The 25,815-nt window shown below is 38.7% G+C and overlaps 1 protein-coding gene across 1 annotated transcript; it reads left to right on the top strand.

Annotated features, from left to right (window-relative positions):
* Positions 1-430: 430 nt before the first annotated feature.
* Positions 431-25,596, top strand: LOC145307587 (uncharacterized). The gene is made up of 8 exons (XM_080150044.1): positions 431-944; positions 1,773-1,857; positions 2,438-2,502; positions 23,246-23,294; positions 23,972-24,047; positions 24,406-24,502; positions 24,843-24,965; positions 25,519-25,596. Exons 4-8 carry the CDS (start codon positions 23,285-23,287, stop codon positions 25,582-25,584), a joined length of 372 nt encoding a protein of 123 aa, XP_080006170.1. The 5' UTR covers positions 431-944; positions 1,773-1,857; positions 2,438-2,502; positions 23,246-23,284; the 3' UTR covers positions 25,585-25,596.
* Positions 25,597-25,815: the final 219 nt, after the last annotated feature.

Below are 25,815 nucleotides of genomic sequence, written 5' to 3'. Positions count from 1 at the left end.
TTTAAAGAGGACTTGAAGTTTACTTATTTTTTTTTAATTGTTTATTATGCATAATTGGACAATTCTTTAAATTGGTTCATTTGTTATGAATTAACGTAATAACGATTTTTTAAGAACACATCATTTACATTAGAAATAATAAAAATGAACCAAGAAAAATCTATTCTGGCTACCGGTTTTGGAGGGAGAAAAGCTACTGATGATGATAATGGTTCAAACATTAATTCTGACCACGATGCATCTATCCTCAACATTCATTATGTAACTGATAGTGCTAAAAATTCAGTGGTCGATTATCCAGTAGATAAAGGGCAGCGGTCACAGAAACTGCCCTCCTTCCAGGAAGTTTTTTTGAGCCCAACTCAATACGAAGGAATTTATGAATCGACAATGTATAATTGATTTTTTTTCAGTTTGCCAAGCCCTTCCTAATAAAAAAAATGCTGTAATTACTTATTTGATTTTAATTAGCGAAGCATCTCTACAGCTAACTTAGTCAATTAACTGGTTGTACTTCTAAATGAGATATATAAATAATCTAAAATGTATCTGGGTTCTCTGACCAATAAATGTTCTGTCTGCACTTACAGCCATCGGGTAAGTTAGATTTATGTGGCTGCTGCACGAGTTTGTTGTTAATCTAAGTTACTGACATGGAACTCGCATATTGGTCAGTTTGTTCATCAAGTAGGAGGGACGGGGATGGTATAAAGGGGCTTGATGAGAGTTATCGTTTTTTTTAGCCCATCACTAGTTTCACTTCATTAGAGAACATAAAAATCTGGTGTAAGTTCCATATAATAATATAACTATTGGTATATTTAACTGTTCCATTGCTTTAATAAAGTTTTTCTTGAGTCAAATTCAATGATGATGCAGCTGCAGCAGATTGTTTGGATTCTGATGATACCAGCAGTCAAATATCTGCTACCAGATCAATCAAGGTGATATGTCATATGTGATATGACCGTTACACAAATTTTAACATTCCTAATCGGCTGAACCAAACCCCTTTGAAATTGAGATTTAAAAATATACTATATCTTTTTATTCAATTTCATGAGTCGCAATATTGGCTGGCAACTGGATTTGAAGATTTCTCTGTCAGGAATTGGATAACATAAAGAGGATGAAATACAACATGGGATCTTATTTGGTGTAATCCTGATTCCTGAACGAAATTTTGCGCATGAAGTGCTCTTTAGACAACCAACCATTTGGTTCCATGTACTTTGTTTTGACGGTTTTAGGCCAAGACATAACTCTAATTATGTCGTGCACTTAGAATAGCAGAAGTAGAAATATTTTTTTAACTGCTTTAGTTATGAGGTGGTGCCGGGCGGGCAGTGATTCGTCTCAATCACCATTCCGACAACAAGCGGATACGTTACATGCTATGCCACAGTCGTCTGCAAAAAAAAGTGACATCGATCATAAATTAAATTTTAAATTGAGATTTTTAAGTAAGAGAACATGAAAATTTAAAAATCCCTCTGTTGCAAATTTTACATACAATATTTAAGATTGATGACCTTTGCAGTTTGCATAGTTCTACACTTGTTACATTTGTACTTAATCTTACAAGGCTGCCTGCGTTATTGGCAGTGTGAGACCTTGCTAGCTTATCTAGGCACATACAAGCAGTCGTGCTTAAATGCAAATGGATGTCGTCAATAAAATATAATTAAAAGAGCGTTGTTAAATTCATGAAATTTTAATAAATAATTGTTTAACCTCTTACTAATTTTTCTTGTATTGAAGTTTTTCTTAAGGTCGATACTGCCAAAGAGATATATTTCTACAACAACAGAGAGGATTTAGCTATTGTACCACCTCTTATTATTGACCCAGAACCAGGTAGATAAAATAATTCTAAGATAGACATTCGTAACATCGCCCCATAAGGGGCGATTCGTCGTATTTTTAAAATGGCTTTTTATAGGTTAGGTTATATTTGGTTAGGTGATTTTCCAACAGGGTTAGGTAATTGGTTCCGCAGGGTTAGAGCCCCCTGCAGGGGCTAGAAATAGAAAAGCAACTGTGAAAAATACGAAGAATCGCCCCATAAGGTGCGATGTTACGAAAGGGACTATACCCAATTTCTTTAGCATATTCCTTTCACCAATCTACAATCTGCCCTTCCTTTTAACTGTTTTTGATTTTTTTATGAATAGAAAAAGAAAGGCTTTGCATGTTTTTTTTTATTGTCATCCTTGTTTTGATGTTTGGTGTTTTTACCTAAACCTATTTCTGGACCACTAATATATCTTTAATTTAAAATAAAACGTGTTTAGCTCTTGTGGCGATTTAACTCTGTGAGATATCTCTCCAAAGAATACTATCCCCAGATCCTTTGAGGCTCTTTACTTGACCTAACTTTAAAAAATTCATTTGTTGTTCCTGTAGAAGGAACCAAATGTAGAAAATTTTTCTCTAGACCTCTCAAAGTCACTGCATACTCTTCAAGTCTCTGATCAAATCCATGAATCATCGCAATACCAGGTATTTTAATCATTAAAAGTATCAGGCTGTCTTTCGTCATGTCTGTCTGATAATAAATGTCTACTATACAGTTCACTGTTGTTTATTAATAATCGAAATGTATAGGATTTATTTATGACATATAAAAAAGTTTAGATGTAAAATTGGCAAGAAATAGATGTAAAATTGACAATTTTTGATGTTTAAATGCCTGTGTTAGATGTATATTTGTCAGCATACCTACAATATATAGCATATTACTGTCGAATTTACATCCAGACAAACAATCTTGACAAAAATACATCCACTGTATTTCTGCCAGTTGCAGGAACGGCAACATCCCCTAAGAACATGATAAACGTTGGAGATATTAGTTCCCCTTTACAGTTTAGCTTCTTATAAATCTGAAAGAAAGGGTATAGTCCTTTCCATGACATCGCTCCATATGGGGCGATGATTTTCTATAGCTCCTTCAAGGAGCTATAGCATAGCCTCTTATCATATGGAGCGATGTGAAAGCCCCTTTTAAGGAGCGTTCATATCGCCCCTTATGATAAGAGGCTATGCTATAGCTCCTTCATGGCCTCTTAATAGCTCCTTTGAAGGGGCGTTAATATCGCCTCTTATGATAAGAGGCTATACTATAGCCCCATGATGGCTCCTTCATAGCCTCTCCATCGCCCCTCCGTAGTCCCTTACCTTAATTTATATAACATCCCACTTGATGGCCCCTACATCGCTCCTCCATCGCCCCTTCTCCAAATTTATATTACATTGTACTTTGATGGCCCCTACATCGCTCCTACATCGCCCCTTCATCGCTCCTACATCGCTCCTTCATCGCTCCTTCTCCAAATTTATATTAAATTGTACTGTGATGGCCCCTACATCGCTCCTACATCGCTCCTTCATCGCTCCTACATCGCCCCTCCATCGCTCCTCCATCGCTCCTTCTCCAAATTTATATTAAATTGTACTGTGATGGCCCCTACATCGCTCCTACATCGCTCCTTCATCGCTCCTACATCGCCCCTTCATCGCTCCTTCTCCAAATTTATATTACATTGTACTTTGATGGCCCCTACATAGCCTCTCAATCGCCCCTTAATAGCCCCTTACCTTAATTTATATAACATAGCCCTACATAGCCTCTCCATCGCCCCTTAATAGCCCCTTACCTTAATTTATATAGCATAGCCCCTACATAGCCTCTCCATCGCCCCTTAATAGCCCCTTACCTTAATTTATATAGCATAGCCCCTACATAGCCTCTCCATCGCCCCTTAATAGCCCCTTACCCTAATCTATATAACATAGCCCCTACATAGCCTCTCCATCGCCCCTTAATAGCCCCTTACCTAAATTTATATAACAAAGCTCCTATATAGCCTCTCCATCGCCCCTTAATAGCCCCTTACCTTAATTTATATAACATAGCCCCTACATAGCCTCTCAATCGCCCCTTAATAGCCCCTTACCTTAATTTATATAACATAGCCCTACATAGCCTCTCCATCGCCCCTTAATAGCCCCTTACCTTAATTTATATAGCATAGCCCCTACATAGCCTCTCCATCGCCCCTTAATAGCCCCTTACCTTAATTTATATAGCATAGCCCCTACATAGCCTCTCCATCGCCCCTTAATAGCCCCTTACCCTAATCTATATAACATAGCCCCTACATAGCCTCTCCATCGCCCCTTAATAGCCCCTTACCTAAATTTATATAACAAAGCTCCTATATAGCCTCTCCATCGCCCCTTAATAGCCCCTTACCTTAATTTATATAACATAGCCCCTACATAGCCTCTCAATCGCCCCTTAATAGCCCCTTACCTTAATTTATATAACATAGCCCTACATAGCCTCTCCATCGCCCCTTAATAGCCCCTTACCTTAATTTATATAGCATAGCCCCTACATAGCCTCTCCATCGCCCCTTAATAGCCCCTTACCCTAATCTATATAACATAGCCCCTACATAGCCTCTCAATCGCCCCTTAATAGCCCCTTACCTTAATTTATATAACATAGCCCTACATAGCCTCTCCATCGCCCCTTAATAGCCCCTTACCTTAATTTATATAACATAGCCCTACATAGCCTCTCCATCGCCCCTTAATAGCCCCTTACCTTAATTTATATAGCATAGCCCCTACATAGCCTCTCCATCGCCCCTTAATAGCCCCTTACCCTAATCTATATAACATAGCCCCTACATAGCCTCTCCATCGCCCCTTAATAGCCCCTTACCTAAATTTATATAACAAAGCTCCTATATAGCCTCTCCATCGCCCCTTAATAGCCCCTTACCTTAATTTATATAACATAGCCCCTACATAGCCTCTCCATCGCCCCTTAATAGCCCCTTACCTTAATTTATATAACATAGCCCCTACATAGCCTCTCAATCGCCCCTTAATAGCCCCTTACCTTAATATATATAACATAGCCCTACATAGCCTCTCCATCGCCCCTTAATAGCCCCTTACCTTAATTTATATAGCATAGCCCCTACATAGCCTCTCCATCGCCCCTTAATAGCCCCTTACCCTAATCTATATAACATAGCCCCTACATAGCCTCTCCATCGCCCCTTAATAGCCCCTTACCTTAATTTATATAACAAAGCCCCTACATAGCCTCTCCATCGCCCCTTAATAGCCCCTTACCTTAATTTATATAACATAGCCCCTACATAGCCTCTCAATCGCCCCTTAATAGCCCCTTACCTTAATTTATATAACATAGCCCTACATAGCCTCTCCATCGCCCCTTAATAGCCCCTTACCTTAATTTATATAGCATAGCCCCTACATAGCCTCTCCATCGCCCCTTAATAGCCCCTTACCTTAATTTATATAGCATAGCCCCTACATAGCCTCTCCATCGCCCCTTAATAGCCCCTTACCCTAATCTATATAACATAGCCCCTACATAGCCTCTCCATCGCCCCTTAATAGCTCCTTACCTTAATTTATATAACATAGCCCCTACATAGCCTCTCCATCGCCCCTTAATAGCCCCTTACCTTAATTTATATAACAAAGCCCCTACATAGCCTCTCCATCGCCCCTTAATAGCCCCTTACCTTAATTTATATAGCATAGCCCCTACATAGCCTCTCCATCGCCCCTTAATAGCCCCTTACCCTAATCTATATAACATAGCCCCTACATAGCCTCTCCATCGCCCCTTAATAGCCCCTTACCTAAATTTATATAACAAAGCTCCTATATAGCCTCTCCATCGCCCCTTAATAGCCCCTTACCTTAATTTATATAACATAGCCCCTACATAGCCTCTCAATCGCCCCTTAATAGCCCCTTACCTTAATTTATATAACATAGCCCTACATAGCCTCTCCATCGCCCCTTAATAGCCCCTTACCTTAATTTATATAGCATAGCCCCTACATAGCCTCTCCATCGCCCCTTAATAGCCCCTTACCCTAATCTATATAACATAGCCCCTACATAGCCTCTCCATCGCCCCTTAATAGCCCCTTACCTAAATTTATATAACAAAGCTCCTATATAGCCTCTCCATCGCCCCTTAATAGCCCCTTACCTTAATTTATATAACATAGCCCCTACATAGCCTCTCAATCGCCCCTTAATAGCCCCTTACCTTAATTTATATAACATAGCCCTACATAGCCTCTCCATCGCCCCTTAATAGCCCCTTACCTTAATTTATATAGCATAGCCCCTACATAGCCTCTCCATCGCCCCTTAATAGCCCCTTACCCTAATCTATATAACATAGCCCCTACATAGCCCCTTCATCGCTCCTTCTCCAAATTTATATTACATTGTACTTTGATGGCCCCTACATCGCCCCTACATCGCTCCTCCATCGCTCCTTCATCGCTCCTACATCGCCCCTTAATAGCCCCTTACCTAAATTTATATAACAAAGCTCCTATATAGCCTCTCCATCGCCCCTTAATAGCCCCTTACCTTAATTTATATAACATAGCCCCTACATAGCCTCTCAATCGCCCCTTAATAGCCCCTTACCTTAATTTATATAGCATAGCCCCTACATAGCCTCTCCATCGCCCCTTAATAGCCCCTTACCCTAATCTATATAACATAGCCCCTACATAGCCTCTCCATCGCCCCTTAATAGCCCCTTACCTAAATTTATATAACAAAGCTCCTATATAGCCTCTCCATCGCCCCTTAATAGCCCCTTACCTTAATTTATATAACATAGCCCCTACATAGCCTCTCAATCGCCCCTTAATAGCCCCTTACCTTAATTTATATAACATAGCCCTACATAGCCTCTCCATCGCCCCTTAATAGCCCCTTACCTTAATTTATATAGCATAGCCCCTACATAGCCTCTCCATCGCCCCTTAATAGCCCCTTACCCTAATCTATATAACATAGCCCCTACATAGCCTCTCCATCGCCCCTTAATAGCCCCTTACCCTAATCTATATAACATAGCCCCTACATAGCCTCTCCATCGCCCCTTAATAGCCCCTTACCTAAATTTATATAACAAAGCTCCTATATAGCCTCTCCATCGCCCCTTAATAGCCCCTTACCTTAATTTATATAACATAGCCCCTACATAGCCTCTCAATCGCCCCTTAATAGCCCCTTACCTTAATTTATATAACATAGCCCTACATAGCCTCTCCATCGCCCCTTAATAGCCCCTTACCTTAATTTATATAACATAGCCCTACATAGCCTCTCCATCGCCCCTTAATAGCCCCTTACCTTAATTTATATAGCATAGCCCCTACATAGCCTCTCCATCGCCCCTTAATAGCCCCTTACCTTAATTTATATAGCATATCCCCTACATAGCCTCTCCATCGCCCCTTAATAGCCCCTTACCCTAATCTATATAACATAGCCCCTACATAGCCTCTCCATCGCCCCTTAATAGCTCCTTACCTTAATTTATATAACATAGCCCCTACATAGCCTCTCAATCGCCCCTTAATAGCCCCTTACCTTAATTTATATAACATAGCCCTACATAGCCTCTCCATCGCCCCTTAATAGCCCCTTACCTTAATTTATATAACATAGCCCTACATAGCCTCTCCATCGCCCCTTAATAGCCCCTTACCTTAATTTATATAGCATAGCCCCTACATAGCCTCTCCATCGCCCCTTAATAGCCCCTTACCTTAATTTATATAGCATAGCCCCTACATAGCCTCTCCATCGCCCCTTAATAGCCCCTTACCCTAATCTATATAACATAGCCCCTACATAGCCTCTCCATCGCCCCTTAATAGCTCCTTACCTTAATTTATATAACATAGCCCCTACATAGCCTCTCCATCGCCCCTTAATAGCCCCTTACCTTAATTTATATAACAAAGCCCCTACATAGCCTCTCCATCGCCCCTTAATAGCCCCTTACCTTAATTTATATAGCATAGCCCCTACATAGCCTCTCCATCGCCCCTTAATAGCCCCTTACCCTAATCTATATAACATAGCCCCTACATAGCCTCTCCATCGCCCCTTAATAGCCCCTTACCTAAATTTATATAACAAAGCTCCTATATAGCCTCTCCATCGCCCCTTAATAGCCCCTTACCTTAATTTATATAACATAGCCCCTACATAGCCTCTCAATCGCCCCTTAATAGCCCCTTACCTTAATTTATATAACATAGCCCTACATAGCCTCTCCATCGCCCCTTAATAGCACCTTACCTTAATTTATATAGCATAGCCCCTACATAGCCTCTCCATCGCCCCTTAATAGCCCCTTACCCTAATCTATATAACATAGCCCCTACATAGCCTCTCCATCGCCCCTTAATAGCCCCTTACCTAAATTTATATAACAAAGCTCCTATATAGCCTCTCAATCGCCCCTTAATAGCCCCTTACCTTAATTTATATAACATAGCCCCTACATAGCCTCTCAATCGCCCCTTAATAGCCCCTTACCTTAATTTATATAACATAGCCCTACATAGCCTCTCCATCGCCCCTTAATAGCCCCTTACCTTAATTTATATAGCATAGCCCCTACATAGCCTCTCCATCGCCCCTTAATAGCCCCTTACCCTAATCTATATAACATAGCCCCTACATAGCCCCTTCATCGCTCCTTCTCCAAATTTATATTACATTGTACTTTGATGGCCCCTACATCGCCCCTACATCGCTCCTCCATCGCTCCTTCATCGCTCCTACATCGCCCCTTAATAGCCCCTTACCTAAATTTATATAACAAAGCTCCTATATAGCCTCTCCATCGCCCCTTAATAGCCCCTTACCTTAATTTATATAACATAGCCCCTACATAGCCTCTCAATCGCCCCTTAATAGCCCCTTACCTTAATTTATATAACATAGCCCTACATAGCCTCTCCATCGCCCCATAATAGCCCCTTACCTTAATTTATATAGCATAGCCCCTACATAGCCTCTCCATCGCCCCTTAATAGCCCCTTACCCTAATCTATATAACATAGCCCCTACATAGCCTCTCCATCGCCCCTTAATAGCCCCTTACCTAAATTTATATAACAAAGCTCCTATATAGCCTCTCCATCGCCCCTTAATAGCCCCTTACCTTAATTTATATAACATAGCCCCTACATAGCCTCTCAATCGCCCCTTAATAGCCCCTTACCTTAATTTATATAACATAGCCCTACATAGCCTCTCCATCGCCCCATAATAGCCCCTTACCTTAATTTATATAGCATAGCCCCTACATAGCCTCTCCATCGCCCCTTAATAGCCCCTTACCCTAATCTATATAACATAGCCCCTACATAGCCTCTCCATCGCCCCTTAATAGCCCCTTACCTAAATTTATATAACAAAGCTCCTATATAGCCTCTCCATCGCCCCTTAATAGCCCCTTACCTTAATTTATATAACATAGCCCCTACATAGCCTCTCAATCGCCCCTTAATAGCCCCTTACCTTAATTTATATAACATAGCCCTACATAGCCTCTCCATCGCCCCTTAATAGCCCCTTACCTTAATTTATATAGCATAGCCCCTACATAGCCTCTCCATCGCCCCTTAATAGCCCCTTACCCTAATCTATATAACATAGCCCCTACATAGCCCCTTCATCGCTCCTTCTCCAAATTTATATTACATTGTACTTTGATGGCCCCTACATCGCCCCTACATCGCTCCTTCATCGCTCCTACATCGCCCCTTAATAGCCCCTTACCTAAATTTATATAACAAAGCTCCTATATAGCCTCTCCATCGCCCCTTAATAGCCCCTTACCTTAATTTATATAACATAGCCCCTACATAGCCTCTCAATCGCCCCTTAATAGCCCCTTACCTTAATTTATATAACATAGCCCTACATAGCCTCTCCATCGCCCCTTAATAGCCCCTTACCTTAATTTATATAACATAGCCCTACATAGCCTCTCCATCGCCCCTTAATAGCCCCTTACCTTAATTTATATAGCATAGCCCCTACATAGCCTCTCCATCGCCCCTTAATAGCCTCTTACCTTAATTTATATAATCCTTACCTTAATATATATAACATAGCCCCTACATAGCCTCTCCATCGTCCCTAAATAGCCCCTTACCCTAATTTATATAACATAGCCCCTACATAGCCTCTCCATCGCCCCTTAATAGCCTCTTACCTTAATTTATATAACATAGGCCCTACAAAGCATCTCCATCGCCCCTTACCTTAATTATATAACATAGCCCCTACATAGCCTCTCCATCGCCCCTTAATAGCCTCTTACCTTAATTTATATAACATAGCCCCTTCATAGCCTCTTCATCGCCCCTTACCTTAATTTATATAACATAGGCCCTTTATGGCTCCTGTACAGCCTCTGTAATTGTATTGCCCCTTCATTATAGAAGGTAGGGCATTAAGGTAAGGAAGGAATGTGACCCTCTACAGTTTTAAATTTAAGTTTTAAAAGGATGACAAGGATGACAACATTTATAAAAGCAAAGCTCTGAAACGGTAGAAAAAAGTTTAATGAACATTAATAATGTAAAATGTCAGAACTGAATAGTCAGAACATAAATTTAAAATTCGAAACAAAATTGTAAGTAAATTTATTGAGAAATTGCTTACATGCAGGAAAATGCTTAAGGACGTACTCACATTTTTTGGACTTGTTTATAGATATGATTCGCTTATAACATTCTATTTTGTTGTCCTAGGAATCAGTATCCCAGAAATCAGATTAATCGGATAATTTTGATACATAAAAATTTGTTGTAAGTTAATAATTAGTATGCTTAAAATGGACGTACGGATATTCTGATAATGATTATAGACTTTCTAAATCGTACCTTTCTACTACAGGAATCACATGCCTAAATTAACGAAAATAGCTAACCGTTACGGACGTACGGACTGATCCTTAATATAGAAAAGCTTTGCTTTTAAAAAGTTAAAAAGATTTTTTGAGGGGATGGGGTAATATTTTTCTTGGGGTGAATTTTCTGGGAGGGTGGAGATACCCTCCCTCGAAATAATTATAAACCCTCTATGAACTTAAAAGAAGCTTCACTGTAAAGGAGAACCATATAGGTTCAGCGGTTAGCTTTTCTACAGACAAAAAAAGATTACTACTTTATATAATAGGTTATGAAAAAGGAAAAAAAAGCAAGATAACAAGGATAACAACATTCACAAAAGCAAAGCTCTAAAATCAGGAGGTCAAACATAAATTTTGTTAAAATTAGCGTAAATCTATAATACAAAGTAGAATGATGTCTGTCCATCCGTCTGTCTGTCTGTTTGTCCGTCTGTCTGTCAGTCCCTTAAGATCTCGGTAACCACTGAACCGATTATATTCTACTATTCAGGGATTATACCTACTGGTCCTGTGGTGGTTTTAGGCTATTTTCTTGGGGGGTGGGATACCCCCAACCCCCCCAAAAACAAAAAAATCCCCCCCCATTTTTTTTTTGCTGAAGATTTTCTTGGTCCTATTACGAATTTCGCCAAAAAAATTTTTTATCACCTCTTGGGGTAAAGCCCCTAGAGGCTAGGGGCGAATCTGCTAGTATAGAATATAGTAAAAGGGCATAATTTTATTTTTAGTATTTGATTATAATACTAAACCTTGTTGTCCTAAGAAACATTACTCCAAAACCCAGATGAATGGGACAATGATATTATACAAAAAAAATGGACGTACATACTTTCTAGTAATGAATATAGTATTGTACCCAACTGTTATAGAAATCATTCTGCAAAGTTTGAAATCGATAGGATATTTATAACATGTCTAAATTAAAGAAAATGTCGTCTAACCGTTTGGACGTACGGACAAACCAATCCTTACTATAGAAAAGTTTCGCATTTAAAAAGGAAAATTATAATGAAAATATAATGAATTAATAAAATAAATATAAATAATATAATAACATAATGAAATAAAGAAAAAAAAATAAACTAAGAGAATGAAATTTTTTAGTTAAATAGAATATTGAATAAGGATCATATAATGGACAAACAGACAAAGTAAGTTATAGAGCAGACTTTAAGAGAATATGCTATTACTCAAAGATTATCACGAAACCTAAGTCTTTTGAAGCATAATTGAGAGACAGACAAAATAATTTATAGACTGGATATACATATGTCATGGGAATATTCACTAAAAATCTCAACAGTCTATCTTTAACAATAGCAGAGAAAACCACATGCTTAACTTAATGAGAAGAGCAATGACGAAAGGACTAACCCTAATTGTAGAAAAGTTTCTCTTTTAACAAAAAAAGTATTTTTTTTGGTCTGAAGCTTAAAAATTTCATAAACTGACTAAATTCTCCATTTAAGGGAAGCTTCACATAGGTCATGGGATGGTTTTTTGCTATTTCATTTTCAGATTTAAGCCCCTAATTGGTTTAGGCTATTTTTCTGCCTCCTTACATTAAAAAGAGCGCAGCTGCAAGTGAATAAGAAAAGAGAAATATAAAAGAAGAATACATATTATCCTATTATATAAAGTAGTAAAACATAAACAAACGTTGGAGTGGACAAACCTAGGAATGGGACAATCGTCGGAGTGGACATTGCTTATGTAAAACGCAGGAGTGTCTTTAATTTTATTTATAAGATAAAAATCTTTCAAAACAAAAAAAAAATCTTGAATATCTTTTCTCACAGACTGAAATTTTAAAATCAGTCTGACAGTTTTCCAAAGTAGGTAAGTTCTATCGAAAGGCAAAGGTTTGAAACAGATAGAACATTTCATTAAACTAAAACATATTTTTTTCTCACATTGTTTACAACTGTCAAATATGTTTTTTTATATGCCTAACCCCTGCAGGGGGCTTATTTGTATATTTATATCTTAACCTAACCTAACCTGTGTAGAAATAACTAAACAAATGTTGTTGAAACCTAATTTTTAAGATATTATAGACACTTCTGCGTTTTACTTATATAATGTCCACTCCGACATTTGTCCGAAATATCCTGCGTTTGTCCACGTTAGTAAGGCTTTCTGTTCTGAAACTTAAGATCTCAATAACTACTAAACAGATTGCGCTTTCTATTTCAGGTAAGCTTAATATTTGTCTTGTAATGGCTTTAGGCTATTTTATTTTAAGTCGAGGGATGGTTTTAGGCTATTCTATTTTAAGTCCTGGGAAGGTTTTAGGCTTTTATTCATTCCCCTTTGAATACAGAGCCAATAGATGCTGGGGGCGTAGCCGCTAGTCGATATACAAAGTTTTTTTTTGTCTGTAGCAAAGGATCTCGTTTGCTCCTAAACCGATATGATGTATGTCTGTCTGTCTATATCGTAGGATCTTGCTAACCGCTGAGTCCTGAGATGATTTTAAGATAGTTTATTTTTTTTCCTTATAATAAAATAACAGGATATTTGTCCATAAAAAGCGAAGCAATATCTTAATTTTTGTTGTTGGAACTGTTATTCAGTTGATTATACCGAGGATCTAAAGGAATAAGACAATGGCCGATAAATTTTTATCCTTCCCTAATAACGATACACAAAATTGCAACACTACAACCAAAATATGACAAAAGTCCCCAAAGTTTTGAGCCAACGAATAAGAAAACTTCATTATAAAACTTTGGAGACTATTGTAAAAATTGCCTAATGTTTCCTTTCTCCCTGAGATTATACAGACTATCCTTAAACTAATATTTACATTAAAGTAACAGGATGTTTATCAGTATCAACTGAACCGATATGCTTCTCCTTTACATTGAAGCTTATTTTACTCGCAGGAAAAGTTTTTATTTTGGGGAGGGGACCAACACTTTCAGCCCCCGGAAGGTATCACTTCCCTTAAATTCTTAACCTTCCCCCTCCCCCCCCCTCTCCACCACATCTATTCATTAAAGTACTCCTAGGGTCATCTATGGGATTAGCCGTTAGTGACTTAAAAATAATTCAAGTGCAATGATATATTTACCAAATTAATACGATAATTTTGTATACATTTTTTATGAAAAAAAATTATTTTGCCAAAGGCAGCCAAAAAATAAGCAGCAAATATTTCAAAAATGCTCTGATAATCAGAGATCTACAGGGATAAGACGAGTGTCGATAAAATGATATATATACATATATACAGTGTGTTTTTTTATGAGAACTTTTTTGAAAGCAATTTTACCTTACTTATAGTTATCAGAATTTAATGATTAATGGCTTATTCTCTTCTTTTTTTATAACCTTTAATAGAAAAGCAAAAAATATTTCAGTTTTTATTCAAAAAGTACAGTAAATTAAAAAATTTAAATCTTAGGTGTCAACATCTAAAAATGGTTTTAGTGCATTTTTCTTATAATCTACCTTTGCAAGAATGGCTGCAAAACGCTTCAAAGTTGAGATATAGAGCTAAAAATTTATATAGATACTATTTGTGACATGTACTAGAACATTTTGAAATTTGAAGGCCATATCTCAACCAGGGAGGGAATACTGGCCCCCCAATGTACTCCCTCCATTCTTGGAAAGGGTAGAAGATTTGAGCATTAGAAAAATGCGCTAAAACCATTTCTCGTATTCATTTGAATCCGGTGGATAGGAACCGGTTCTCATCCATACGAAAAAACTATGTCTAGCATCGTATTATATCCAGCTTTCTACGAATATAGATATGTACAATCATAAGATTAAACCCAGTTTTTTTAGCCGGTGCCTTCGGCACCTCGGGGCTAAAAAAACTAGTTTTAATCTCATAATTGTACTTTCTATATCCGCGGAAAGCCGTTTATAATACGATGCGAGAAATAACTATTTTAGATGTTGACACCCATGTTTTGAAATTTTGAATTTACTGTACTTTTTAAATAAAAACTGAAATATTTTTTTGCTTTTCTGTTAATGGTTATAAAAAACAAAGAGAATAAGCCATTAAATTCTGATAACTATAAGTAGGGTAAAATTGCTTTCAAAAATGTTCTCATAAAAAAAACACTTTATATATATGTATGTTTATATATTAATTATTCCCATTGATGATTCACAAAATTACCCCTTCTTTAGTTTAGAATTAGTGGTTGAAACATTTAGACACTCAACTTAATGAACTAAACAATCACTAAACAATAAAAAGTCCCCAAGGTTGTTAATCTAACGAATAAGAAAACGGTATTATAAAACTTTGGAGACTAGACAGCACTCTTGGATAAGCCAACTTATAACACTTTGGGAACTATCCCAATCCTCCCTGGCGAAATGACAATGAGATTTTTTGGTAAATTTGTGGCAAACTTTATTCTTAATAAATTAGCACTTGCCAAAATTATACTGGAGAGATATTTCATTGAAGAATAAATCTTTTTTTTGCCCAAACTTTTCGTCAGCCAATAATAACAGATAAGTTAAACATTGTAAAAATAATATAGTAACTTAACTCGAGTTGTCGAGAAATTAGGTCCTGAGATGGTTTTAGGCCTGGAAAGGTTTATAACAATTTTATCTGTATTTCTTAAAATAAATTAACAGAATCTTTGTCTGTATGTATGAATGTCTGTCTGTACTGAAGGACCTTGCTAACCGCTGAACCAATATGGTTCTCCTTTACAGTGAAGATTCCTATAGGTCCTGAGATCGTTCTCCTTAATAGGGTAGCTTCTCATAGGTCCTGGGGAGGTTAATAACTATTTTATTTTAATCCTTATAATAAAGTAACAGGATCTTTGTCTGTATGTATGTCTGTCTGTACCTTGCTAACCACTAAACCGACATGGTTCTCCTTTACAGTGAAGCTTCCTATGGGTAATGAGATGGCTTTAGGCCATTTTATTTTTAATCCTTATAAAAAGTAACAGGATCATTGTCTGTATGTATCAAAGAAGATCGCTAACTGCAGAACCGATATGGTTCTCCTTTATAGGGTAGCTTCCAATAGATCCTGGGAAGGTGTATAACTGTTTTGAAGGAGGATATAAGGGGCTATTAAGGGGCGATGGAGAGGCTATATAGAGGCTATGTTATATAAATTAAGGTAAGGGGCTTTTAAGTGGCGATGGAGGGCTATTAAGGGGCGATGGAGAGGCTATGTTATATAAATTAAGGTAAGGAGCTATTAAGGGGCGATGGAGAGGCTATGTAGCGGCTATGTTATATAAATTGGCTATTAAGGGGCGATGGAGAGGCTTTATAGGGGCTATTTTATATAAATTAAGGTAAAGGACTATTAAGGGGCGATGGAGAGGCTATATAGGGGCTATGCTATATAAATTAAGGTAAGGGGCTATTAAGGGGCTATGTTATATAAATTCGGGTAAGGGGCTATTAAGGGGCGATGGGGAGGCTATGTAGGAGCTATGTTATATAATTAAGGTAAGGGGATATTAAGGGGCGATGGAGAGGCTATGTAGGGGCTATGTTACATAATTAAGGTAAGAGGCTATTATGGGGCGATGGAGAGGCTATGTAGGAGCTTTGTTATATAGATTAAGGTAAGGGGCTATTAAGGGGCGATGGAGAGGCTTTGTAGGGGCTATGTTATATAGATTAGGGTAAGGGGCTATTAAGGGGCGATGGAGAGGCTATGTAGGGGCTATGCTATATAAATTAAGGTAAGGGGCTATTAAGGGGCGATGGAGAGGCTATGTAGGGCTATGTTATATAAATTAAGGTAAGGGGCTATTAAGGGGCGATTGAGAGGCTATGTAGGGGCTATGTTATATAAATTAAGGTAAGGGGCTATTAAGGGGCGATGGAGAGGCTATATAGGGCTATGTTATATAAATTAAGGTAAGGGGCTATTAAGGGGCGATTGAGAGGCTATGTAGGGGCTATGTTATATAAATTAAGGTAAGGGGCTATTAAGGGGCGATGGAGAGGCTTTGTAGGGGCTATGTTATATAGATTAGGGTAAGGGGCTATTAAGGGGCGATGGAGAGGCTATGTAGGGGCTATGCTATATAAATTAAGGTAAGGGGCTATTAAGGGGCGATGGAGAGGCTATGTAGGGCTATGTTATATAAATTAAGGTAAGGGGCTATTAAGGGGCGATTGAGAGGCTATGTAGGGGCTATGTTATATAAATTAAGGTAAGGGGCTATTAAGGGGCGATGGAGAGGCTATATAGGAGCTTTGTTATATAAATTTAGGTAAGGGGCTATTAAGGGGCGATGGAGAGGCTATGTAGGGGCTATGTTATATAGATTAGGGTAAGGGGCTATTAAGGGGCGATGGAGAGGCTATGTAGGGGCTATGCTATATAAATTAAGGTAAGGGGCTATTAAGGGGCGATGGAGAGGCTATGTAGGGCTATGTTATATAAATTAAGGTAAGGGGCTATTAAGGGGCGATTGAGAGGCTATGTAGGGGCTATGTTATATAAATTAAGGTAAGGGGCTATTAAGGGGCGATGGAGAGGCTATATAGGAGCTTTGTTATATAAATTTAGGTAAGGGGCTATTAAGGGGCGATGTAGGAGCGATGAAGGAGCGATGGAGGAGCGATGTAGGGGCGATGTAGGGGCCATCAAAGTACAATGTAATATAAATTTGGAGAAGGAGCGATGAAGGGGCTATGTAGGGGCTATGTTATATAGATTAGGGTAAGGGGCTATTAAGGGGCGATGGAGAGGCTATGTAGGGGCTATGCTATATAAATTAAGGTAAGGGGCTATTAAGGGGCGATGGAGAGGCTATGTAGGGCTATGTTATATAAATTAAGGTAAGGGGCTATTAAGGGGCGATTGAGAGGCTATGTAGGGGCTATGTTATATAAATTAAGGTAAGGGGCTATTAAGGGGCGATGGAGAGGCTATATAGGGCTATGTTATATTAATTAAGGTAAGGGGCTATTAAGGGGCGATTGAGAGGCTATGTAGGGGCTATGTTATATAAATTAAGGTAAGGGGCTATTAAGGGGCGATGGAGAGGCTTTGTAGGGGCTATGTTATATAGATTAGGGTAAGGGGCTATTAAGGGGCGATGGAGAGGCTATGTAGGGGCTATGCTATATAAATTAAGGTAAGGGGCTATTAAGGGGCGATGGAGAGGCTATGTAGGGCTATGTTATATAAATTAAGGTAAGGGGCTATTAAGGGGCGATTGAGAGGCTATGTAGGGGCTATGTTATATAAATTAAGGTAAGGGGCTATTAAGGGGCGATGGAGAGGCTATATAGGAGCTTTGTTATATAAATTTAGGTAAGGGGCTATTAAGGGGCGATGGAGAGGCTATGTAGGGGCTATGTTATATAGATTAGGGTAAGGGGCTATTAAGGGGCGATGGAGAGGCTATGTAGGGGCTATGCTATATAGATTAAGGTAAGGGGCTATTAAGGGGCGATGGAGAGGCTATGTAGGGCTATGTTATATAAATTAAGGTAAGGGGCTATTAAGGGGCGATTGAGAGGCTATGTAGGGGCTATGTTATATAAATTAAGGTAAGGGGCTATTAAGGGGCGATGGAGAGGCTATATAGGAGCTTTGTTATATAAATTTAGGTAAGGGGCTATTAAGGGGCGATGTAGGAGCGATGAAGGAGCGATGGAGGAGCGATGTAGGGGCGATGTAGGGGCCATCAAAGTACAATGTAATATAAATTTGGAGAAGGAGCGATGAAGGGGCTATGTAGGGGCTATGTTATATAGATTAGGGTAAGGGGCTATTAAGGGGCGATGGAGAGGCTATGTAGGGGCTATGCTATATAAATTAAGGTAAGGGGCTATTAAGGGGCGATGGAGAGGCTATGTAGGGCTATGTTATATAAATTAAGGTAAGGGGCTATTAAGGGGCGATTGAGAGGCTATGTAGGGGCTATGTTATATAAATTAAGGTAAGGGGCTATTAAGGGGCGATGGAGAGGCTATATAGGAGCTTTGTTATATAAATTTAGGTAAGGGGCTATTAAGGGGCGATGGAGAGGCTATGTAGGGGCTATGTTATATAGATTAGGGTAAGGGGCTATTAAGGGGCGATGGAGAGGCTATGTAGGGGCTATGCTATATAAATTAAGGTAAGGGGCTATTAAGGGGCGATGGAGAGGCTATGTAGGGCTATGTTATATAAATTAAGGTAAGGGGCTATTAAGGGGCGATTGAGAGGCTATGTAGGGGCTATGTTATATAAATTAAGGTAAGGGGCTATTAAGGGGCGATGGAGAGGCTATATAGGAGCTTTGTTATATAAATTTAGGTAAGGGGCTATTAAGGGGCGATGGAGAGGCTATGTAGGGGCTATGTTATATAGATTAGGGTAAGGGGCTATTAAGGGGCGATGGAGAGGCTATGTAGGGGCTATGCTATATAAATTAAGGTAAGGGGCTATTAAGGGGCGATGGAGAGGCTATGTAGGGCTATGTTATATAAATTAAGGTAAGGGGCTATTAAGGGGCGATTGAGAGGCTATGTAGGGGCTATGTTATATAAATTAAGGTAAGGGGCTATTAAGGGGCGATGGAGAGGCTATATAGGAGCTTTGTTATATAAATTTAGGTAAGGGGCTATTAAGGGGCGATGTAGGAGCGATGAAGGAGCGATGGAGGAGCGATGTAGGGGCGATGTAGGGGCCATCAAAGTACAATGTAATATAAATTTGGAGAAGGAGCGATGAAGGGGCTATGTAGGGGCTATGTTATATAGATTAGGGTAAGGGGCTATTAAGGGGCGATGGAGAGGCTATGTAGGGGCTATGCTATATAAATTAAGGTAAGTGGCTATTAAGGGGCGATGGAGAGGCTATGTAGGGCTATGTTATATAAATTAAGGTAAGGGGCTATTAAGGGGCGATTGAGAGGCTATGTAGGGGCTATGTTATATAAATTAAGGTAAGGGGCTATTAAGGGGCGATGGAGAGGCTATATAGGAGCTTTGTTATATAAATTTAGGTAAGGGGCAATTAAGGGGCGATGGAGAGGCTATGTAGGGGCTATGTTATATAGATTAGGGTAAGGGGCTATTAAGGGGCGATGGAGAGGCTATGTAGGGGCTATGCTATATAAATTAAGGTAAGGGGCTATTAAGGGGCGATGGAGAGGCTATGTAGGGCTATGTTATATAAATTAAGGTAAGGGGCTATTAAGGGGCGATTGAGAGGCTATGTAGGGGCTATGTTATATAAATTAAGGTAAGGGGCTATTAAGGGGCGATGGAGAGGCTATGTAGGAGCTTTGTTATATAAATTTAGGTAAGGGGCTATTAAGGGGCGATGGAGAGGCTATGTAGGGGCTATGTTATATAGATTAGGGTAAGGGGCTATTAAGGGGCGATGGAGAGGCTATGTAGGGGCTATGCTATATAAATTAAGGTAAGGGGCTATTAAGGGGCGATGGAGAGGCTATGTAGGGGCTTTGTTATATAAATTAAGGTAAGGGACTATTAAGGGGCGATGGAGAGGCTATGTAGGGGCTATGTTATATAAATTAAGGTAAGGAGCTATTAAGGGGCGATGGAGAGGCTATGTAGGGGCTATGTTATATAGATTAGGGTAAGGGGCTATTAAGGGGCGATGGAGAGGCTATGTAGGGGCTATGCTATATAAATTAAGGTAAGGGGCTATTAAGGGGCGATGGAGAGGCTATGTAGGGGCTATGCTATATAAATTAAGGTAAGGGGCTATTAAGGGGCGATGGAGAGGCTATGTAGGGCTATGTTATATAAATTAAGGTAAGGGGCTATTAAGGGGCGATGGAGAGGCTATGTAGGGCTATGTTATATAAATTAAGGTAAGGGGCTATTAAGGGGCGATTGAGAGGCTATGTAGGGGCTATGTTATATAAATTAAGGTAAGGGGCTATTAAGGGGCGATGGAGAGGCTATATAGGAGCTTTGTTATATAAATTTAGGTAAGGGGCTATTAAGGGGCGATGGAGAGGCTATGTAGGGGCTATGTTATATAGATTAGGGTAAGGGGCTATTATGGGGCGATGGAGAGGCTATGTAGGGGCTATGTTATATAGATTAGGGTAAGGGGCTATTAAGGGGCGATGGAGAGGCTATGTAGGTGCTATGCTATATAAATTAAGGTAAGGGGCTATTAAGGGGCGATGGAGAGGCTATGTAGGGCTATGTTATATAAATTAAGGTAAGGGGCTATTAAGGGGCGATTGAGAGGCTATGTAGGGGCTATGTTATATAAATTAAGGTAAGGGGCTATTAAGGGGCGATGGAGAGGCTATATAGGAGCTTTGTTATATAAATTTAGGTAAGGGGCTATTAAGGGGCGATGGAGAGGCTATGTAGGGGCTATGTTATATAGATTAGGGTAAGGGGCTATTAAGGGGCGATGGAGAGGCTATGTAGGGGCTATGCTATATAAATTAAGGTAAGGGGCTATTAAGGGGCGATGGAGAGGCTATGTAGGGCTATGTTATATAAATTAAGGTAAGGGGCTATTAAGGGGCGATTGAGAGGCTATGTAGGGGCTATGTTATATAAATTAAGGTAAGTGGCTATTAAGGGGCGATAGAGAGGCCATATAGGAGCTTTGTTATATAAATTAAGGTAAGGGGCTATTAAGGGGCGATGGAGGAGCGATGTAGGGGCCATCAAGTTGCAATGTAATATAAATTTGGAGAAGTAGCGATGAAGGGGCGATGTAGGAGCGATGAAGGAGCGATGGAGGAGCGATGTAGGGGCCATCAAGTTGCAATGTAATATAAATTTGGAGAAGGAGCGATGAAGGGGCGATGTAGGAGCGATGAAGGAGCGATGTAGGAGCGATGTAGGGGCCATCACAGTACAATTTAATATAAATTTGGAGAAGGAGCGATGAAGGAGCGATGAAGGAGCGATGGAGGGGCGATGTAGGAGCGATGTAGCAGCGATGTAGGGGCCATCAAGTTGCAATGTAATATAAATTTGGAGAAGGAGCGATGAAGGGGCGATGTAGGAGCGATGAAGGAGCGATGTAGGAGCGATGTAGGGGCCATCACAGTACAATGTAATATAAATTTGAAGAAGGAGCGATGAAGGGGCGATGTAGGAGCGATGGAGGGGCGATGTAGGAGCGATGGAGGGGCGATGTAGGGGCCATCAAAGTACAATGTAATATAAATTTGAAGAAGGAGCGATGAAGGGGCGATGTAGAAGCGATGGAGGGGCAATGTAGGGGCCATCAAAGTACAATCTAATATAAATTTGGAGAAGGAGCGATGGAGGAGCGATGTAGGAGCGATGTAGGGGCCATCAAGGGACTAAGATATATATAATAGTGAAGGGGCCATGAAGAGGCGATATTTAATTAAATAGCCCCTTGGGATAAGAGGACATATCATCTCCTCTTTAGAAGGGGCGATAAAGGAGCGATAAAGGATCATTTAATCGCCTCTTAGGGCAAGGGGCTATTAAATCGCTCCTTTCAAGGAGTCATAACATCGCCTCTTGTTATATGGGGCTATTAAATCGCTCCTTTCAAGGAGCCAATACATCGCCCCTTGTCATAAGAGGCGATCAATTAAAATCATCGCTCCATATGGAGCGATGTCATGGAAAGGACTATACCCGAAAGAAATCAAAAATGGAAAAAAGACTCTCCAAACTTTTAAAAACTGCAATTGAATTTGGAGGGTCAACTCCTCCGCCCCCAACACGTTTGATTATGTGCTCATAGAGGCCTCTGTGGGCGTAGCGGCTAATAAAACTCACATAAATTTTTTAAAATCGCAAAAATAAGGATTTCTTAATTGTGTAATTTTGACTTCATGTAAATGTTGAATGTCAATTTTTCCGAAGCTAGTAAAAGTAGCGGCAAAGATTATGACGTCAAAAAAATTAATCAATGAGAGGCCAGTATACACTGTAATTGACCAATGGTAAAATTTACAGTGGCCTCTCATTGGTTAAATTTTTTGACGTCATAATCTGTGCCGCCACTTTTACTAGCTTCAATTTTTCCTATCTAAGTTGTATAAAAATGGAATTATAAAGATACAGAGGTTGGTTCTTAAAATAGAATTAGCTACATAGTATCCACGGATCTTGGACAAAGTAGCTTCGGACATAGTAGCTTCAGACAAAGTAGCTTCGGACAAAGTAGCTTCATGACAAAGTAGCTTCAGGACATTTACTGAAGTAGCTTCCTAAGAAAAATAGTCTCCAATAGTAGTAAAGCTCATGGCCGCAGCGCTCGGCCCCCTGGCCTGCCTAGCCGCGGGCGCTCGGCCCCCTAGCCTATAACCTAACCTAACCTATGCTAGCCTCAGGACATTTATTTAAGTAAAATATCTTCAACTGTTAATACATAGGTGGTTTGGAATTTCGTGGATTTTACAAAAAGTTGTTGGTAGATTTTTACAATTTTTGATATTGTGTTTACAATTTTTAGGTTAGGTATCCACCCCCACTCTCTAATTCTATATCTAGGAGTATATCAAGTTTGCGGATCACGGACATGCCTCCATCATGACACCAGGTACAAATTTAAATGATGTACATGTTGCATGATGGCGTAACTGCATGCCTAGGTTCCGTAGGCACGGGCTAAAAAACCGGTTTTAATCTTATGATTGTACATTTTTATATTCGTAGAAAGCTGGATATAATACGATGCTAGACATAGTTTTTTCGTATGGATGAGAACCGGTTCCTATCCACCGGATTCGAATGAATACGCGAAATTACCATTACTTCCTCTTGTATTTGATTTTGTATGCCATAGCTAAATGCATATGTTTTTTTGAAATTAATCTTACTTTTTAGACTTTTTTCTCCAAATTTTATTAAAAGTTGATACGACAGTTTTGAAACATTTCTATACTGAAAGATTCTAATGTATTAGGATCTTCTGTAGAATATACATCAATCAGGCAGAAAGTTATCGTATTCTTTTTATGACTTTTTATATAACATATAAGCTTACTAGCGGCTGTGCTATTAGGTTCTAAGAGCTCAGTAATAGAAGGAGTAAGGAAAATAGGAAAAAAGCCTAAAACCAAACTTATATGTAAAAACTAAATAGCCCAAAACCATCCCAGGACCTTAATGTAGCTTCTCTGAAATGTAGAACTCAATCAGATCAGTAACAACCTAAATCTTAATCAACAGACAAAAAAAACCGTACTGCTTTATACAATAGGATATTTGAAAAAGGTTATTTTGATGAATACAGTGAAGTATATGGATACACTCCGTCTCATTTTCATCAACAAAAACAGGACGTGCAGAGGTAAGAATATAATCAATTTTTTACTTACTTTTTTCACATCTTTTACTAATTTTTATGTAAAGGCATACAGTTTCTTGAAATTTCCCCTAATTTGTATGGCCAAAGAACCTCTAAATCACTGGTCTATAAAAAGCTTGACTGTTTGTCTTTCACAGATTTTAAAATTTGACATAGCTTTGCCGATTTTGATTAATTTTTGTTTTATTGCAAAAAGTAATTTTTATTGGTTCTCTGAAGTATTCGGACGTCTATCTTACAACTTGAAAGTTTCAATTTGACAAGTTATTTTATGAGAAAATTTGAAAACAAATTGTGGGATGAATACTTTCAAAAACCAATTACATATTTCTGTTCCTAGCCCCCAGGGAACTATGATGCTTGGAGGAAATGTAGATACTGATGGAGGGATTAGAGTTAATAGAATTCTGCCTGGAACCTCCGGACTGCAGGTACAGGTAAAATAGCTTTAAACCATCGCAAGACATGTAGCTTTATTCCCTAAAGATTAGAACCAAATTGGTTCATCAGTTACCGAGATCTTAAGCTTACGGACGGCCAGAAATCTGTAGTAACTACTTACCTCATTTAGGTGAAAAAGTTTTTTTTAAATAAGCTTGATATCTTTAAAAATAAGCTCAGAACTTATTTCAGTATTTAAGGAGATATTTTACCCCACTAGCCCTTAGAAGAAAAGTGCTAAATTCAATTTTCAAAGGTAGAACCAGTCATATAAGAGATTTTACACAAAGAATTTAATTGATAACTATAAAAACAAGTCCGTATGTCCATTTTCAGTTAAACATGTCCAGATCGTCCTCTGAATCCTCACTGATCACCATAAAACCTATTGACAACATGGCGAATAGAACCTTTGAGGACATTATTAACAAACCATCACAACAAGGAGAAGGCATCCAGGTAACTGTTATTTTTTAGTGTTAAATTTTAAGTTTCTAAACATTTGCTTGTGGCCTATCTTTTATTGGATCGAGACACAGTTGAGTTAGACAGGAATAATATTGTTGTAATGGCTTAGTTGTAAAAATAAAGAGAATAATATAGATGTATTATACAGACAACCAACCTGCCCCTTAATGACAAAGACCCTTTTTGTCTGCTAGCTTTTTGTTCTTTTGTAGGGACCTGGCTGTGTTTTTATTTGATTTTCGAAGCTATCTACTGATAACAAACACAATACAAAATCTGGACAGAGTCCCTGCCTTGTGGGGCGAGTTACATATAGCTCACGCCCCCTCTATTCTTTTACTTTAATAAGCATTGGAAAGGCATTTTTTGTAGCTGCAACTGTGAATAGTGCACAAATAGTGCTTACTAACAAAAATTACAACTGTAGGTTTGGACGACAAATCATAGTTTTAAGTAACTTTTTATATAAATTTTTATCACAATTTTTAATATTTTTTAAAAGATAATTCTCAAAGACATCTCTAACTATTATATTATTTTGAAGAGGAATTTGGAAGAGAAGGAAAAACTTGTTGTTATTGTTGAGCCAGGAATTTTTATTCAGTATTAAAAATGATCATAGTAAAATACGTTTATGCATTTTAAGGATCTGGATTTATAAAAGTTATTTTACAAAGGTTTCAATATTTTCAATAAATTTTGGTAAGAATTTACATTATTAAGATCAAAATATTTACTTAATATGGATTCTCTACATAATGATAGACCACGTCACAATTCAAATATTTTATAATTTGATAATTATACTATGGTTTTTTTTACCTATTAATCAACATTTACT

The sequence above is a fragment of the Acartia tonsa genome, chromosome 2 (genome assembly GCF_053477335.1).
Source record: "Acartia tonsa isolate MP-2025a chromosome 2, ASM5347733v1, whole genome shotgun sequence".
NCBI classification, from domain to species: Eukaryota; Metazoa; Arthropoda; class Copepoda; order Calanoida; family Acartiidae; genus Acartia; species Acartia tonsa.
This window is presented reverse-complemented; position numbering and strand designations above follow the sequence as displayed.